General features: G+C 43.8%; 2 protein-coding genes, 3 long non-coding RNA genes and 1 pseudogene across 6 annotated transcripts; 4 read left to right on the plus strand and 2 right to left on the minus strand.

Moving 5' to 3' along the window:
• The first annotated feature begins 2546 nt into the window (after positions 1 to 2546).
• LOC133913073 (uncharacterized) lies at positions 2547 to 5131 on the plus strand. Its single transcript, XR_009908987.1, has 3 exons — positions 2547 to 2829; positions 4035 to 4195; positions 5062 to 5131. It is a non-coding gene; the product is annotated as an uncharacterized LOC133913073 (long non-coding RNA).
• Positions 5132 to 5188: 57 nt separating this feature from the next.
• LOC133910713 (uncharacterized) lies at positions 5189 to 8611 on the plus strand. The gene is made up of 4 exons (XM_062353015.1): positions 5189 to 5814; positions 5923 to 6032; positions 6130 to 8492; positions 8603 to 8611. The coding sequence occupies exons 1-4, from the start codon at positions 5189 to 5191 to the stop codon at positions 8609 to 8611; spliced, it is 3108 nt and encodes a 1035-aa protein (XP_062208999.1).
• Positions 8612 to 8655: 44 nt separating this feature from the next.
• LOC133911204 (uncharacterized) lies at positions 8656 to 10717 on the plus strand. Its single transcript, XR_009908617.1, has 3 exons — positions 8656 to 9454; positions 9741 to 9845; positions 10119 to 10717. It is a non-coding gene; the product is annotated as an uncharacterized LOC133911204 (long non-coding RNA).
• Positions 10718 to 11264: 547 nt separating this feature from the next.
• LOC133911205 (replication protein A 70 kDa DNA-binding subunit B-like) lies at positions 11265 to 14435 on the plus strand. 2 transcript variants are annotated; one of them, XM_062353411.1, is made up of 6 exons: positions 11265 to 11546; positions 12973 to 13513; positions 13597 to 13696; positions 13768 to 13889; positions 13981 to 14059; positions 14139 to 14435. In XM_062353411.1, the coding sequence occupies exons 2-6, from the start codon at positions 13243 to 13245 to the stop codon at positions 14173 to 14175; spliced, it is 609 nt and encodes a 202-aa protein (XP_062209395.1). In that variant the 5' UTR covers positions 11265 to 11546; positions 12973 to 13242; the 3' UTR covers positions 14176 to 14435. The 2 variants fall into 2 exon arrangements, with proteins under 2 accessions (XP_062209395.1, XP_062209396.1); XM_062353412.1 differs by lacking the exon at positions 13981 to 14059.
• Positions 14436 to 14876: 441 nt separating this feature from the next.
• Positions 14877 to 17307, minus strand: LOC133911206 (uncharacterized). Its single transcript, XR_009908618.1, has 3 exons — positions 17195 to 17307; positions 15469 to 15537; positions 14877 to 15389 (listed from the first exon to the last, which is right to left on the minus strand). It is a non-coding gene; the product is annotated as an uncharacterized LOC133911206 (long non-coding RNA).
• Positions 17308 to 18010: 703 nt separating this feature from the next.
• On the minus strand, positions 18011 to 18546 carry LOC133911207 (uncharacterized; annotated as a pseudogene).
• Positions 18547 to 18804: the final 258 nt, after the last annotated feature.

An 18804-nucleotide genomic window follows, 5' to 3' on the forward strand; every position in this document is an offset into this window, starting at 1 on the left:
CTAAGAGCTCATTCATCTTGATACATATATCTCCTCTATGCATCACATATGGAACAATTTACTAATAAACTCAATAACATTGTTAGTCAATAGGTATTGTCATTAATTACCAAAACCACATATAAGAGCTAGATGCACTTTCACGCGCCTATGCCGTGACCATTTTTTGTTGGACAGAGCATGACAAAAGTAGACTAAAAAAATTGGGTTCACCAATTTTGGGCATCTCAATATTTATTTATTGATTTAGAGCTACACCAGATAGATGTTAGAACTGCATTCTTTAATGGTGACTTGCATGAGAATGTATACATGGCTCAATCGGAAGGTTTTGTCGTGGAAGACAAGGAACACATTTGGTGTAGACTTAGGAAATCCATTTATGGACTAAAGCAAGTGTCTAGGTAATGGTACCTTAAGTTCGATGAAGTCATAAGGAAGTTTGGCTTTGAAGAAAATGAAATGGACAATTGCATTAAAGAGGGCAAATGTGTCATTCTAGTACTTTATGTGGATGGTATTTTACTAGCTAGTAGCGATAAGGACATGCTGCATGAGACTAAACAATTTATATCGTCCAACTTCCATATGAAGGATCTTGGTGAAGCCTCTTACATTTTGGGCATTGAGATTCACGGGACATATCCAAAGGGGCATTAGGTCTATCTAGAGGGCTTACATTGATAGAGTGCTCAAAAGATATAATATGCATAATTGTTCTGTATCACTTGCTCCGGTTGTTAAAGGGGATAAGTTTAGTTTATTCGAATCCCCAAGGAATCAATTAGAAGCTGATTCCTTATGCTTCAGCAGTTAGGAGCATTATGTATGCTTAGGTCTGCACTCATCCTGACTTAGCTTATATAACGGGGATGCTGGACAGATATCAGTCTAATACAGGATTAGAACACTAGAAAGCTGTCAAAAAGACCTTGTGATATTTGCAAGGCACTAAGCATTTCATGATCACATATAAGAGGTTAGATAATCTTGAGGTTAAGGGTTATTCGGACGCTGACTTTGCGGGGTGCATGAACATAAACATATCGACTTCGGGTTATATTTTCACTCTCGCGGGAGAAGCCATTTCCTGAAAAAGCTTCAAACAATCCCTTACTGCATCTTCTACAATGTAATATAAGTTCGTGACATGTTATGAGGCCACTTGGCAGGTTGTATGGCTCAAGAATTTTATTCCAGGGCTAAGAGTGGTTGACAGCATAATGAGGCCGCTCAAGATATATTGTGATAATAAAGCTGCAATATTCTTTTCAAGTAACAACAAATTAAGTTTTGCTGCCAAAAATATTGACATAAAGTATCATGCTGTGAAAGATAAGCTATTAAGGTCGAGCATATTAGTATATACTCATATTAGTACAAAGTATATGCTTGCCAACCCACTAACAAAAGACCTACCGCCCAATGTATATAAAGAATATGTTGCCGACATGGGTTTAACCGATAGCCTATGATTATGGGATAATTACTTTTAAAGATCTTAGTATCATGATACTAGATATAAAGGACCATTAGAAAATAAATCAGCTCCCAGAGTATAAGCATGATCCATATCTTAATCGAATTGTGTACCAAGATTGTGAGGTCTAGTGGCATCTTGATAGCTGTTGTGGCCGTATTATCTTGGTGCGATATTTTGTTGAGTATAGACTAATGATGATTGATCACTCGATCAAGTGGGAGAATGTTGATTGTGATCCTCTCGGACAGGCTAACTGTTTGGCCAAGTCCTTAAGGGGTCAATGGACTCACACGCGCGCCATGGTCAGTGGCGAATCCACCTAGTTTGGTTTTGGTCCTGATCTCCTAGGGCCATATAAAGGGAAGGGGATATCTAACAACCTATAGTGTGAGAGATATCGATAGGCTCGTGCAAACCCTAAATTCCTAATCTCTGATCGATTTGGGTGCTCTGGTGATCGAAGGCCGTCACCACCACTGGTGTGTTGCTGGCAACTCCTTCAACGGATCTACCTGCATCCTCTACACCTTCGACTCGTCCTCACCAAAGTACAGTACCACATTGCGGCTCTACTCCGATCCATCAATACAATTTGCTAATGGCTTCACCTAATCAAGGTTATATTATGTTGATTACACAATTCTGCTGCTAATTGATGGTGCTTAGTGATTAGGTTAGTTTTGATCACCTAGTCTCCCCTACTTAAAAAAGTTGTAAAGCATGTTGTTCTGCCAGAATATTCCTCTACGATTCCTCCGCCACCCCATCCACCGCTAGCCAGCACGATCTCCTCTCGATCCCTCCTCTGCCCATCTCCTCGACCGCACGATACCTCGCGGATCCTTCGCATCACCTATTCTCCTCTCGATCCCTCCTCCCGATCCGCCGAAATCCCCAACCCCAGCTCCGACGCCACCAACCCCGCCCCCGCCCTCTCGTCGTCGTCGCCTCTCCCGCCACGCAAGCGCCGCCTCTCCCCTTCCCCCATCCCCAACGCGCTCCGCGTCCCGATACTACTCCCCTTGCGGCCGCCGCAGTAGGAGCACCCCTTGCGGTCGCCGCAGTAGGAGCAGGAGCCGCAACAGCAAAAGGGGATCGCTAGCACCGTGAAAAACCAGCCAGCCCTAGCGTTGCACCGATCGCGCCGCGGTGGCGACCTCCCCCCCAATCCTCCCCGTCTCTCCCAGTCCAATTCCATCCTCATCCGTCACCCACCGCCATGGACGACAGCTCCTCTAGCCTCCCCCTCTCCACGCCGCCGCCGCCGCAGCCGCAGGTCTACCTAAGCCACCCCGTGCCGCCGCCCGCCCCTGCTCCTCCCAAGGTCCACTTCATCCGCTTCTAAGGTATTCTCCTTTGATCTGCTACAATCAGGGCCCCTTCATTTGATTCTGCTTCTTAAGTTCTTGATTACGATGGCTGGTTAGTTTGAGTAACTCTAGGTAGTACCCTTTTTTTTGCGTGATGCATTGGTGCATAGTATATTACTTTCCACAATTATTCTTCTGAAAACTGTGTGTCGCTTAGTCCTTCGTCAAATTGATCTCCCCTGTAGATAAATCGCTTGCCCTCTGTTTTACTGCCGTTTCATAATTTGCTTATCCATGGGTACCTATCTTCTCAATCTACAAAGAGAACAAAGAAATTAGCAGTGTCAGATTCTCTTAAGAAGAATTCTCTCCTCTGGTTTTAAAAAGTTAGAGAATACAGTTCACTTGAACTCCGCACCTTTCGCAATAGCTAAGTTTGCATGAGTGTGATGTTCTACTTACACCACTAAAAAGGATTAGATCTGACAATTGATTTGCGTCACTGCCCTTATGAAGGAACTGCTAGGTGGTTGACGATTAAATTAGAGCTTAGCTGGTTCGCATCTCGCTGAAGGAACTGCGGTTGCTGGAACTGCAATGAAGGCGAATTTGCTTGCTTGTGTATTACGAGTTCTCTAATTTAATCGTCATTGGTCCATTTCTGTTGGCTTTACATTTCTGTTGTGGAGATTTAGTCATTTGCATTGCAAATCCTCTGAACTGCATTATCTGTTATGCTGAAAAGCAATATGTAAACATTGCATGTAAACACCTGGGTCTTGTAGATTACTTTGGCACCAAGTGCTTGAGTAGGGCCACTTCTTTACTTGGAGTACTGGATGGGATATTGCTTTTATAGCATATGAAGACTGTGGCATAAAGTCTCGAGTTCCATTGTAGATTTCCAAAGCTAGCATATATAGTCGCAGTCAAAGATCTAGAGCTATATTGTTAGTTTATTTACTGAAGTGTAATTTGTCAATGCGACAGTTTGGTTGGCTAATTGCCTTTGCTACCATAAAATCCTCTCTTTATCATATAATTGACATGCACAAAGGATATTGCAATTACTTAGTGTTCTGGTGGCACTGAACTGGTGTTAATTAGCCTATCTTGTTAAAGTACCAACAATGATCTTGGCTTCAATTATTGAAGTTGCATTCTGTCAAAAAGGACTCAAAAGTAATTTTTTTCTTTACAGGAACGAATTTGCAGTTCAATATACTTTTGCTGTTTTGCAGGAATGGAATATGCTTATTCAATCACCGACGACTACAGATTGGTATTGTCTCAGCAGCCAAAGATGGTTGGAGTACAACATGGGACTTCAGTATTTTAGCCACTAAAGGTAGATCTACCACCCTTCAGCAGGACGTTACCAAACACAAGGAACAAACAAAAGGTAGTTCAAATACTCACAATGTTTGTCAAGAAGCCCATTTTCGCTAAGAGCGTATATAACGTCTCTTGGCTTTCTTGATGAATTTGGAATTTGAGGCATTACTGATTTGGTATTGTATTCAAATCAATGATGGTGACAAGTGCATAATTCAATAACAGTAACCTCCAGTTCCCAGAATGTAGATAAGTCCTGGCTGTTAATAAGAACCCAAAAGCAACATATCCTTCTCCGTCCTGGACTAATAGGTCCATGTTCAGTTCCATGAGCATCTGCTATCATCACACACTTCCACTACCAGGTTTTCAAAGCTGCTAATAATGCTGTCGAAACGGTTTAGCTGTGTGAGCTGGTGAGTTAGCTATAAAAATGTAGTAGGACCTGCTGGTCTCAGTGAATCTGAGGGCAACTTTCCTCCTGGTACAAAAAAGCAAAGGGATTAAATTTACACATGAGCTTCACCATTCTTTTTGGAAAAATTTACAATGGGCAAACATTTTTGTAAATGAAGCTAATTCTTTATTTTAATTTTTAGCTGTGATGAACTTATAGAATTGGTTGATTTTTTAGTCTTATCCTCAAGCTAGCTTGTTAGAGTTTGACTGTTATAGATAGGAACGTAATCTTTATTGTCAGTCTTTAATTCCATGTACATTATCTTAAAGCTTAGCCTATTCTATGAATTGTTTTGCTAATGTAGAATGGTTGGTGTGACCTTTATTTTGGTTGACTTGAAAATTTACAATATGATTGTACATACGCTAAGCTGATGCCTTGACATTGGTTTATTATCCTTAACAAAGCAAGAGCATCTTGATTTCAGAAACTTTGATGACTGAGTGTATAATCACTGGTAGTCTGTCTCGCAGATGTCAACATCCAGCAAGTCCGGGGGGCGTACACCACTCGGAAACATAACCAACACTACCGGTACAAGTATTGCAAAACTACTTCTGAATTGCTCTTTCCTCAAATTCCAATAGAACATATACCCTGATGTATTGTACTCGTGTTGTTATTGAAAACTGCAAGCATTGCAACGCGAAGAAGTTCGAGCATGAGACAAATGGGTTCTGCTGCCGTAATGGAAAGATTAAACTATGTACCCCAGAAACACCACCCGAGCTCATGAGGCTCTGGTCGAGTTCAGACGCTGATGCTAGGCACTTCCGTGAAAGCATTAGGTTTTTCAATGGTCATTTCTCATTCACTTCACTATACTGTAACCTTGACGGTGAGACCACTGACATGAGAAAAAGTGGTATTTACACGTTTCGTGCCCACGGCCAAATGTACCACAACATACGGTCGTTTGGTATAGACGAGACCGAACCCAAGCACTTGGAGCTTTACTTCTACGATGATGATCCCAGTCTAGAGCATCGGTATCGCCGTTGCCGCGAAGAGCAGTACCAGCAAGACAAGGAACTTATCAAAAAGCTGGTTGACATACTTCGTGACAACCCGTACTCTGAACAACTCAGGAGTATGGGACAGGTTGAGGACCTTGATGACTACCGTGTGACACTGAACCTTGATCATAGGTTGGACCAGAGAACATATAACATGCCAGCCACTTCGGAGGTGGCCGCTGTTTGGGTTGAGGGGAGCGAACGCCGAAGGCACTTTGAGAATAGCGTTATCCTACAAGGGAAGAACAAGCAAATACATGGCATCCGATCGTATCATGGATGCTATGATGCTCTGTCATACCCTCTCTTTTTCCCTAGAGGCGAACTCGGCTGGCATCCCGATATCCCAAAGGTCGGTGTGTCCATTAATGCAGTGACCGCGGCTCGTGCGGCTCGTATGGCTCGTGGTAATAATCATGAGGACCCAGGTTAGTGTTCTCAAAAGATGATGTTTGCATCGTCAATTCTTGGCATAGTACTCGTTAATGTCCAACACTAACTTTGAATGTCATATGCTCTGTGCAGATTCTAATGGTAGGCTATGCGTGTCCGTGCGGGATTACTACTGCTACAAATTCCAGATACGGCCAGGGATATTCAACCCAATACTGTTTGGCAAGCGACTTTTTCAGCAGTTCGCGGTCGACACATACATCAAGATCGAAAGCTCACGGCTGGACTACATATGGGCTCATCAGAAGGAGTTAAGGGCGGACCTATACCAAGGCTTGGTGGACAGCGTGCATGCCGGGGAGGGTAGAGCGGACGCGGTTGGAAAACGGACCGTGCTGGCTACATCATTTATCGGTGGACCTCGGGATAAGAGGCGTCGATACATGGATGCTATGGCTTTAGTGCGAAAGTATGGGAAGCCGGATGTCTTCCTCACAATGACATGCAATCCAAACTGGGATGAGATCACACGCGAGCTCTACCCTAGCCAAATACCCCAGGATCGTCCGGATCTCGTCGTGCGTGTTTTCAGGGCGAAGCTAGAGGAACTAAAAAAGCAGTTGCTTGATAAGCACATGCTTGGCAAGGTGAAGGCCTACGTCTATGTGGTTGAGTTCCAAAAGAGGGGTCTACCGCATGCCCACTTCCTGCTCATCATGAAGGGGCGGTACAAGCTCACATGTCCAGAGCAGTATGATTGTATCATCTCTGCCGAGCTCCCGGACAAGCGTAACTACCCAGAGCTATACAAGATGGTTGTCAAGCATATGATGCATGGCCCTTGCGGTGTGCTGAACCGTGATTGCCCGTGCACGAAGGACCGTCCGTCATGCAAGAATCATTACCCGCGGTCTTTCAACGCGACTACCTTACAAGGAAAGGACTCCTACCCGATGTATAGGAGACGTGATGATGGCCGGCATGCAATGGTTCGAAAACACGAGCTAGACAATAGGTGGGTTGTCCCATACAACCCTTACCTCCTACGGCTGTTCAACTGTCACATCAATGTTGAGGTATGCTCGAGCATAAAGGCCGTTAAATACCTATTCAAGTACATATACAAGGGCCATGACCGGGCGTCTGTGTCTGTGAACGAGGCTGACAGGAACGGCAACATCGATGAGATCAGGCAGTATAGGGACGCGAGATGGGTGACCCCCCCGGAAGCCTTGTGGAGGATATACGGCTTTGACCTGAGCAAGAACTCACCACCTGTGATGCAACTACAACTTCATCTCCCGAATATGCACATGGTTTCGTTTCAAGAGGGCCAAGATATCCAAGAAGTGCTCAATCGAGAAGATGCGGAGAAGTCAATGCTAACAGAGTATTTCGAGGCGAACAGAGTACATGAGCATGCTCGGGGTATCTTGTATCGGGATTTTCCCGAGTGGTATACTTGGCAGAAAGGTAAAAATAAAAATTTTTGGCAACGAAGGAGACGAGAAGGTGGACAGGTTGGTAGAATCGTGTCAGCTCATCCAGCCGAGGGGGAACGCTACTACCTACGGGTTCTCCTAAACCACGTGACTGGTGCCACCTCCTTTGCTAACCTAAGGATGGTTGACGGTGAGATCCTACCTACCTTTCGTGAAGCCGCAGAGAGAAGGGGCCTGATTGAGGCAGACAACACATTGGACGAGTGTCTTACGGAAGCCGAGTTGTTCCACATGCCACCATCTCTCCGAAGGCTCTTTGCAACAATATTGGTATTCTGTGAGCCATGCGATGTGCGTGGACTCTGGAACAAGCACCGGGAGGCAATGTCGGAAGACTATCGTCGCATCAATCCATGCACACTCGCTGTCCAACAAATGGTTTTAATAGATATTAGAAACATGCTACAATCAATGGGTAAAGATATACGGTCGTTCCCTCTCTCTGAGATTGACGAGGCACATGACACGGCAAACGGTGTGCCCAGGGAGATCTTTGAGGAGTCCACGATCGAGATTGACCATGAGCACGCAACTTTGTCGGATTCCCTCAACGCCGAGCAGAGGGCCGTCTACGATGAGATTCTATCTGCTATTGACAGTGACGAGGGCGGCGTGTTTTTCGTGGATGGACCAGGAGGGACAGGGAAGACTTTTTTGTACAAGGCATTGCTTGCAACGATACGCGGGCAGGAGAAGATTGCCGTGGCAACAGCTACGTCCGGTGTTGCAGCTTCCATAATGCATGGAGGAAGAACCGCGCACTCACGCTTCAAGATACCACTTAATGTTGACGATGGTGCGTTCTGTAGCTTCACAAAACAGAGTGGGATTGCCAAGCTTCTGCGGGCGACTTCACTCATTATTTGGGACGAAGCCTCCATGACTAAGAGACATGCGGTGGAGGCGCTGGACAACAGCATGCGTGACATAATGAGCCGACCAGAAGTGCCGTTCGGTGGGAAGACGGTTGTGTTTGGTGGAGATTTCAGGCAGGTCCTCCCTGTTGTCCGAAAGGGATCAAGGGCTCAGATAATTGATGCGTCGCTGCGTAGGTCGTACCTATGGAATTGCATGCGTCACCTAAAACTTGTACGCAACATGAGGGCACATAGCGACCCGTGGTTTGCGGAGTACCTACTACGCATCGGTGGTGGCACTGAGGAGGCCAATGGTGATGGCGAAGTACGTCTTCCTAGCGACATATGCGTGTCGTATACAGGGGAGGACACGAACCTCGATAAACTGATAGATAACATTTTTCCAATGCTTGATGATAATATGTCGGATCCAAACTACATCACCTCGAGAGCCATCTTGTCCACACGGAATGATTGTGTGGACCAAATTAATATGAAGATGATCGGTCGCTTCCGAGGGGAGGAGGTGGTATATCATAGCTTTGATCATGCAGAAGACGATCCCCATAACTACTACCCCCTGAGTTTCTTAACTCGCTGACACCGAACGGGCTACCTCCACACGTTCTAAAGCTCAAGATGAACTGTCCTATCATATTACTTAGGAACATTGACCCCGCGAACGGACTTTGCAATGGGACGAGGCTGGTGGTCCGGGGGTTCCAGAGAAATGCAATAGATGCAGAGATTGTGCTGGGGCAGCATGCTGGAAAGAGGGTTTTTCTGCCTCGGATCCCCCTGTGCCCCTCTGATGATGAGATGTTCCCTTTCCAGTTTAAGAGGAAGCAGTTTCCTATCAGGCTCAGCTTCGCCATGACAGTCAACAAGGCACAAGGGCAAACCATCCCCAATGTCGGCATTTACCTGCCCGAGCCGGTGTTCTCTCACGGTCAATTATATGTCGCGCTATCTAGAGCCACCGCCAGAGCGAACATCAGGATCCTCGTCGTCCCAGCTGATGACAAAAAAAAGAAGTGCTCAAAGCAAAGTGGGACATACACGAAGAACATCGTCTATAGAGAGGTCCTTACGGCATAGGTGAGGTATTGTTTCCTTTTCTGGTACTCTGTAGAGCTTAGGTTAACTAATGTCTAACATAACGATTTCCTTTTGTAAATAGTTACAATATTTCACCTAAAGGTTGAAGAAGTTTGCCATTTTAATATCTTAGGAATACTACTAAATTTTGTTGATGTGATGCAGACCGTTGCATAACTATCTTCTTGGCATGTCTCTGCAGAGAAACATTCATTCATACATTTATGCTCCAAATTGCTGTTTTGTCTACCGTTGCATAACTATCTTTCTTGGCATGTCTCTGTAGAGAAACATTCATTCATACATTTATGCTCCAAATTGCGGTTTTGTCTAATCACTTGAATAGGAGGGACATTCATATCCGACAGGTCAAGATATATGGCCCACGCCCGTAAGTTGGACTCCATACAAGCACCCATCTATCCATGTATTAATTTCTTTAGGATAGTTTATGTTTGACAAGTTCTGATACTGGATGGGCGAAAAAGGTAAATGCCAGACATTGTATAATGTTAACATTCAGTTGATGATCCATTAGCTTAGAATAGAATCAATGTAGAATCGGATGCTTATATAATGTCAAATACTTTGCCTCCTATATGACCTTGATTGAATTTGCTGTTACTCTTGAAATCCTCATTCTTATGATGTCTCTTGTTTTCAGAACCCTGTTCCCCACCAACCATTTCATTTTACTTAAAGGGAATTCATAATATATACTCCACTGTTAGATGACAGTTGATGGACATACTCCATTGCCTGCTCAAGACTAATGAAAGCTTAGGAATCAGAGTTCAGGTTCCCAGTGGGAACCCTGATTGTGCTTCATTCCTCCCATAATGGCCATGCAGAATTCAACATTGAAGATTTGAAGTATCTATTGGAGCACCATTTGGCTCCTTGAAACAGCAAACAGAGAATTGTTTGCTGATTTGTCTGCCCGTACGATTGTACAATTTGTACCCATGTAATCTAACATGACCCACCTCCATGTGCGAGAGAGGTCCTCTGGGAGAGCATCGTCCGCATAAATCTCTTGCCTCTTATTTTTTACCATGTACCTGGTTCATTTGATACAGTTTATTTATGATAGTTATCTTTTTTAGAGGAGTTTATGATAGTTATCTTTTTCCATGTACCTGGTTCATTTGATACAATTTATGTACTTGGTTCAATTCGTTTTCATCTCATTTCGTGCTCCATCAATGGTATCCTCGAGTCACGTGTTCTCGAAGCCGATTCGCATTCCCTGTAAACACTCTGCTGCTGCGATATTCCCTGTAACAACAAGATCGGTCATTGGTATGTTCCCTGTAACAAGAACGGTCATTGGCAGCAAACATAAAAGGATAAAGAAAGGCCAAAAAAAAGAGAATTTCAGATTGAGACGCATTATTTGGGCTGATTCCAGACTTTCTTAGACCATTCCCCTTTCCACCTGGGCAGCAGGCCCTTGCTCTCTCTATTGGGCTGAGGTCCGGACCAAAGCACATCTCACGTTGCCTTTTCCTTTCAGGCGCAGGACTCATCTCCTACCTCCAACCCTTTGCAATCCAACTCCAGTACGAGGCAAAACCATCTAGAAGCTATCAATTGAGATAAAGACTGAATCCTCAACCGAATCCCCGCTCGTCCGCTCAACCCGCCGCCGCCAGCACCGCCCCCGGCCGCCTTCTCTGCGCGCCCCCGACGCCCCGTCGTGGGCCCCCATCGCCCTGCACAATGCCCTCCGCTTCTCCGCGCTCCCCCCTCCCGCCCTCCACCCCTGGCTTCTCTGCGCTCCCCCCTCCTGCCCTCCGTCTTCTTCGCGCCCCCCTCCTTTCGCCCCTTCATGGGCCCATGGAGGTTAGCCTGCCGGAAACACCGCCAGCCCCCCCCCCCTCCGGCTCCTCCGCGCCCCCTATCCCTCCGCCTTCTCCGCGCCCCACCCGGCACCCCATCGTGGGCCCATGGAGGTTAGCCCGCCAACAGCACCGCCGAAAACACCGCTAGCCCCGCCATCGGGCTCCTCCGTGCCCCCTATAAGAATTTCGCTTCTTGTTCCTTTCCATCTCCAAGTGACGACAACAACGACGAAAGAGGTGACACTGAGGTAAGGCGCTTCTTTCCCCCTTCGAAAGCAAATCTATGCTAAAGCAATTTCTTTAGTTCTACCTTGATTTTGATATATTTTTGTATTTAGTTTTCTGATATTAACCTGAAATTGTGTGTAGCTTTGGTTTGAGGCTATTCACTTTTACCTGTTTGGTTTACTGAGAATGATTCTTCTTCGTACCCGTATTAGATACATGCTAACTCCTGTTGTGCAATCCTTTACACATTAACAAGTAACATATTAGCAAAATATGTTTCCTCGCACCGGGCATTTCTGGTTGATTAACTAAAGACATGGTTGGGTAAACTTTATCAATCTCAAATGGAGGTGTGCTTGTGTTAGGACACGCCTAACTATCACCCTTGAAATTGCACTGTTGCTTGAGCACACCAAAGTCCAACCTTTGTTCCTGTCAATTTCATTGTCAACCTGAGGTCAGGACTTGAACCAAGTTCTCAAATTCAAGTTTGAACCAAGTGTGAGAGCTGCAGAGCAGTCTTCCTCATCTAACAAGCCCTTAGAGCTGTATTGCAGAGCAGTCTTCCTCGTCTAACAAGTTATGCCAATGGTCAACACACAAAAAAGGAAAAAACGAAAATACAGACCAGTACTGTGCAACCTAAAATACTTGAAGGTGCAAATTGAATGATTGGCTAGGTACCTGGATGTGTTTTTGGTTATTTCTTCATTTCACTGTTTACTGATGTTAATGATTAAAACAGAATCTTATTCTACTATTTTACAAATACATTAGAAACAGTTTCAATGCGTAAGTTATAAATATGGTTACAGTGTTTTTGCACCTATAAACTACATAATTGCCGTATTATGAACTGATCTATCTGTTGCCACATTTGCAGCTACATTAATTTGTTCCAGATTTTTATTTGAATGTGGTACCTCAATTTCACATGCTGCAGAGTCATATTTATATTGCAAAAAAAATGAAAACAGATGATGATCAACTTATGGCTAGGGCTAATGAAAAATGAAACACAAAATAGAGTCTGTTATTGTGCAACCACTGTTCTTTGTGGTCTACAGTATAACAAGGTTGTGTAAGTGTAACAATCCCATTGTTCTAGAATTGGATGTCCATTGCGTTGCTCAGGTTAATGAAACTTATATCTAGCTCCTTTATAATTTTGTTCCACTTTAGCGTAGGATTGCCTGTGTATCCTCTCTGGGTGACTCAATGGTCTGAGGGAGCAATTAGAGTAGGATTGAATGAAGCTGGTCCCTATTTGATTCCATGATATGAACTCACTTTATGCATGTTCTGTGTTGCACTGATGAAACTTGAAAAACCAAATACAAAGATCAAAGATTATACTGTGCCCCATAGAACTCGCTGTTACTTATGCATTTTCTGTTACACAAGGGAATTATTTGCTTTACTTGTGATGCTCATTTGTTCTTTCAGGTTAGGATGAGGCCATTGAAGCGTAAGAGAGTTGAAGCGCCACGGGTCCCAACGCTCGAGGACGTGCATCCTTACACCACGTGGAGTATGTGTGTCCGGGTGTACCACAAATTCCATGCGGAGAGGTTCTCTGTTGGCAGGAAGAGGCTCAGCATGGTGTTACTGGATGAGAAGGTAGTACTTATGCACACATTTAATTTCAGCTGCAATAAATAATATTTTAATCAAAGTTAGATTGTCACAATCTATCTACTTCTTTAGGGTAAGAAAATGGCAGCTGTCATATATGATGATGAGGTGGATCGTTTTGAGCCATTACTTGTAGAGGGACGGGTATATTATGTGTGGCGGATGTCCGCAGAACCAGTTATGAGAAATCAAGACTACATGTTTGCAGATAGTCACTTTGTGTGTCGTTTCACATCAGTGACAGCACTTAATGAGATAAGAAATGTGAACGAGCAATTTATCCCATTATTTCCACCGTTTATGCCTTTTGACAAAGTTTGGCAGTTCACTCTGGATAATGATATGTATGTTGGTAAGTGCTTCAGTTTCTTTTTACATCTTTCAAATGTTGTTTTTAACAAAAGTCCTATTAATTTTTTTCTGTTCAAATGCTAGATGTCATTGGCATGGTTATGTATGTGAGTTCTATGGGGCACAAGTACAGTTTCTACAATCGAAAGGTCCCACTGAGAAATATTGTTCTAATGCACAGCAGGTATCTAATTCAAAGTTCTTACATTTGTATTCTTAAATAGTGAGATTCTGAAATCGTAATTGTTTTTGCAGCTATAATATTGTGAAGTTAGTTGTATGGGACAAGTTAGTGACTGGTAATCTAAGTACCTGGGAGAAAATCGCAGAGGACCGTGCTATTGTTGTGGCCACGATGTTAAATGCAAAGCGCGATGGTAAGTCCATAAGTGCATGCATTATTCTATTCCATTTTTGCGATAATAAATTTACCTAATATACACTGTTATTCTGTCTTCAATAAATTAGACCGTAGCCTGCACACTACGGATTTTAGTAGGGTCTACTTTGATCCGGATATCGCAGTTGCACATGAATTACGACGAAGGTAATTGAAGTTTGATTGCAGCTATATTGTTATTTGGTCGATGTGCTATATTAATTATTATTCGCAAATAATTGTGTAGGATCAATAATGAGCTCAGCGGGCCACCCTCTCCATGAGTCAAAGAAGATGAACTATGGTCATGTTGCAGAACTGGAGTCTTAGCATAATAGGACTATGTTTTATTTAAGCGTCGATCTTGTACATGGTGCAGAACCAGTACTCAATAAAGTAGTATAGACTGTCAAAGATGAGGTCAGGGGAAGATGATTTGTAGCAAAGTTTAAGTTGTGACGGTAGACGCTGAAATCTTTAGTCATTCTTTTTTATTGAGAAAGCATATGGGAACTTCGTGTCAATGAACATATATATGAAGTTCCAAATAGTCTTGCTGCTTAAGAAATTCTTTATTTGTATCTTGTAGCATTTCAACCTTTGTACAAGTTCATGACAAATGAATTAGGTCTCTGGACTTAATATTTACATAATCATGAATTGATGATGCAATGACTGGGCATGGTTAACATTCACACAAGAGAAAGATCGATTGACATGATGTACTGAGTATCTTTTTTTGGCGAAGTGAGCAATATGCAATCTGAATATGCAATCTGAATGTTCTTGGGTAACGAATGCATAAAAAAGCTTAACAAGTAGGACTGATTAGAGCCGCCATAAAAATACGGCACATGCAACCTTCCCTAGATGACATGTTCATATTATATGGGTATGTGAGGTTTTGGAGGAAAATTACCATTTCCTAACAATATTTGCACTGTTTAAGTTCCTGCTGCTTGACATTGTTTATCCCTGAGCTCCCACAATCCTACCTACTTGAATCTTTATCCTGCAGTTTAAATGAGCAGTGTTTGCCTGGAGCAAAATCTCAATGCCATGATGGGCATACTGGGTGCAGGTTACACCAACAAAGTATGACAACTATTGTCAGTGGGCATATAATGTTCAGTTAGAGAGCACTTGCAGACTACAGCGAAAGTATTCATGGTACTACTACATACACGAGTTGCTTGCCCTCTAGCTGTCAAGCAATCTTCATTTCAGTATTAAACATATTTACAAATTTGAAACTGTTATAAAGTCCAAATAGTAGCATCGCCAATGCGCCACAGCTCTCCCTGAATAACACGCCACCTCCCCTTGAGCATCGCCAATGCGCTCTGCACCACCGTCGTCGCTGCCGTGTGCCGCTTGTTGAATTCCGCTATGGCCGCCGGGAGACCCTGTCCTCGGTATGGGGTCATGAGCCAGGGAAGTAGAGGGTAGCTTGCATCTCCAACTATGTACTCCCTAACCACTAACCCTCCAGGAAGCTCTGTAAAGCATGCAAAGAAATTATGAGAGTATGCAAAACTCAAGTATGCAAAACTCAACTGAAGTACAAAAATTCTAACCGTAATTGGCTCAACTATGTCAATCATAGTCTCCACTTGCAAGACAAATAGACGATGGAGTAATAGAATCTGGGATAGGCAGACAACCCTGATGAGCACATCGAAACCTGCCATGCAGCATGCTTGCATACTGATTGCACTCAAATTGTCTAGATGATTTTTTTTTTTTACAAATTGCCTTTGTTTGGTCTGATGCCTTTTGAGGTTGCATACTGATTTTTTGATGAAGTTGCATCAAATCTTGATAAAGCAGTATGTTCAGTATGTTCAGAGATAACTGAATTTTTGGAGTACAAACTACAAAATGGAAACAAATTCAATGTCAAAAGGCATTGGCCGATCAACCTTGGATAGTCACTGAACATCACCAATTTTATGTCCTTGAAGCATTAGGACCTCTGAACCCACAAGGAAGTAAAGAGCTAGCATTGGTTTACATTTTGTAAGATATTGTATTTGCAATTGGTCATCTGTTTAGTATTTTCTTACCTCATAACCATTTAAAACAAGTATCATTACACTTGTATTTTTGTTGTTGTTGATTTCCTTTATATCTGTTTAGTATTTTCTTATTTTTTACGGGTTGTTTGCACCACTGACTGACATAATTTGACTGTATTGCAATTTAGTAGTTGCTCTGATTATTTTGTTTAGTATTTTCTGATGCCAAATCTGATTATTCTGAAATATGCAAAATCTGATGACACAAGTCAACCTCAAATGTTCCGAAATCTACGTCCACATGTGATTGCAGTGTTATAAATGTCCTAAAATTTCTGAAACATGCTGTTCATGTATATCAATTCCGATTTTTTCAGACTGATCAGAGCTGTTTTTATCACCTATTGATGAACTCTGATCAGAGCTATTGTATGTCAACTTTGATCAGTTTGAAAAAATTTACCTAAAGCTGCAAGTTTTTTGGCTTTTAGTTCGCCGAATTGTACCTTCCATCCCCAGTTGTGCAAGTGAGGTTGTGTGTGAGACTCAGATCAGTGCCGTGTTATGTGTGCAATTGTGCATGATTTTTCCCCCTTTGCTTTAGTTCTTACTAAGGTACTTGCACTGTTACGCCCACTCTCACGCAATTTTGCATGTTTGCACCATGCTTTCTGGTCAAACCTAAATAATCTCTTGAGCTTGATCTTTCAAAATGCATGCTGATGTTGATCTCTTATACTCTCGAACTGCAGACCCGACAATAGGAAAAGGCTCACAGTTTGGAAGAAGAGGATATCACAGTAACCACGAAAACAAGGTCAGTTTCTGAAATGAATGACTGTGTGATAGTACCGATTTAATTAGATTGAGGGGAAATTGTACCGGTGCATGCTAGGATTTATCTTGGGGTAGAAAATATGGACTTTGAAGCTGGGTAGAGGTTGACACTTTGAAGCTTAATCAACAATTGCCTAAATACTACTACTTTCACTGTGTATGCAATGGTTCATCAAAGATTGAGGGGAAATTGTACCGGTGCATGCTAGGATTTATCTAATGCACCACCCATATTATTTGTGCAAGGGAACCTTAATGCCTAAAATTCTTTCAGGGCATTTATGATATTGAAATATCAAAGCCTGTAGGTTGCAAACTCAAACAATTCTTTATAAACACCTCAGAAACCTCCAAAAACTAAATATGAATAGTTCTATAAATATCAAGCATGTAATGATTGTCGCAGTACAACAGACCGACAAAGCAGTGAGATGAGAAGGGTTGGTACCATCTGATTCCTCTCATCAGTGTCCGGATCCGTTGATAAAGCCATAGCTGACTCTTCCCGGTTCTCAGTGTTACCAAGTATGCAAAACTCAACCGAAGAAAATAAGGATCCCAATTGTGGATTTCAGTAAAAATGAAGAAATATGCGAAGCAGCAAAGTTACCTTAAGAAATTGGACAGCTTTTTATGATGCTGAGTTCACAGAATGTACTACAGCTCCAACCTCTTTTCTTCTGCCTTAGCAGCTATACGAGCGCGAAGCATCTAAACAAGAGCATCCAAAGATTAAATAATTACCATTACGAAAAAGGATTAAATAATTATGACTTACAATGCAAACACATCAATTAAAAATGTGTGTAATTATGGCATACGAATACCAGTCATATAACATTGCATAGAACTTTACCATGTCACGCTTATGCTTCTCTGCAATTTGCTCTCGCTCCTGCTGTCGCAACCTTTCACTTTCCTCACAAACCTTTTGTTCAGCCCACATTCAATCAATTAGATTGTATTCAGGCTGATACTCACCAGCCTTTGCAACACACAAACTGGAACAAGTAATCTAACATTGATCAAGAGCAAGAAACCACATGAAGCCGGGTACAAAGGTCAGGAATCCGAGACGTTCAGTGTGCACCAACTTTAGCAATGTATCGGTAAAATCTCCCATCACAACTCTCATAATTTAATATGCCATAATATTATGATCCAATTGAACACTTAGAATGCATACTTAACCAAAAGCAGTACAAAATCCTTGTTGAACAATGTAAAGCATACAAAGATAAAAATCAGCCCGTCAGATTCAGCTCTAGAGTCCGGGCACCTGCATGCGGCTGCTGGCCTTGGACTTCTTGCCACCGAGGAGCTCGTCGAGGACGACTTGAGCTGCTTGCGCTTCTTGGACTTGGCGACATTGAGTTGCTTGAGCTCTGGGACGCGGGCCTGGTAGGCGCGCTTCAGCGATTTCTCCCGGGTGCGCTGCTCCAACGGGATCGGCTTCCGCAACGCCACCACGGCCGAGGCGCGCCGGGTGCGGGGCTCCTTCCAGCGGCAGCCCGACACGTGCCCCGTGATGATGCCGTCGTAGGTCGGCTGCCCGAAGGAGGCCGGCCGCCTCGATGGGTCAGACAGGGACGGCACGGAGCTTCGACGGCCGGGGCATGTCGGCGTCGAGGTCCATTGAGTCACCAGCAGTGGCGGCCTCCTCGGCATCTTCCTCCCGGCGCTTGCGCTTGCCGCGCTCGCCGACGAGGTCCTCGTCGAGGTGGGACGCCATGGGGGAATCGGTCGGGTGCTGGGGGCGCGGGTTTGGGAGAGAGGAAGGCGGAGGCGAATGAGGCTGCACGTTCATTGGTGTTTGCGAGAAGCGGCGGCTGGTAGAATGGGCCGGGCTGGGACGTCTACATGCTACTCAGCCCAGTTTTGGCGGGGGAGCGCAGAACGACGGACGGAAGGAAAGCATGTATTATCCTACGCGGACGGATGGATGGAAACGTTTGTATTCTCATATATATATATATACGCGGACGGACGCACGATGGATTGACGGCACACGGTGGCGGCGCACACCGCACGGCAGGGAGCACAAGCCAAAGCCGAGAA

This window comes from Phragmites australis, chromosome 3 (genome assembly GCF_958298935.1).
Source record: "Phragmites australis chromosome 3, lpPhrAust1.1, whole genome shotgun sequence".
NCBI classification, from domain to species: domain Eukaryota; kingdom Viridiplantae; phylum Streptophyta; class Magnoliopsida; order Poales; family Poaceae; genus Phragmites; species Phragmites australis.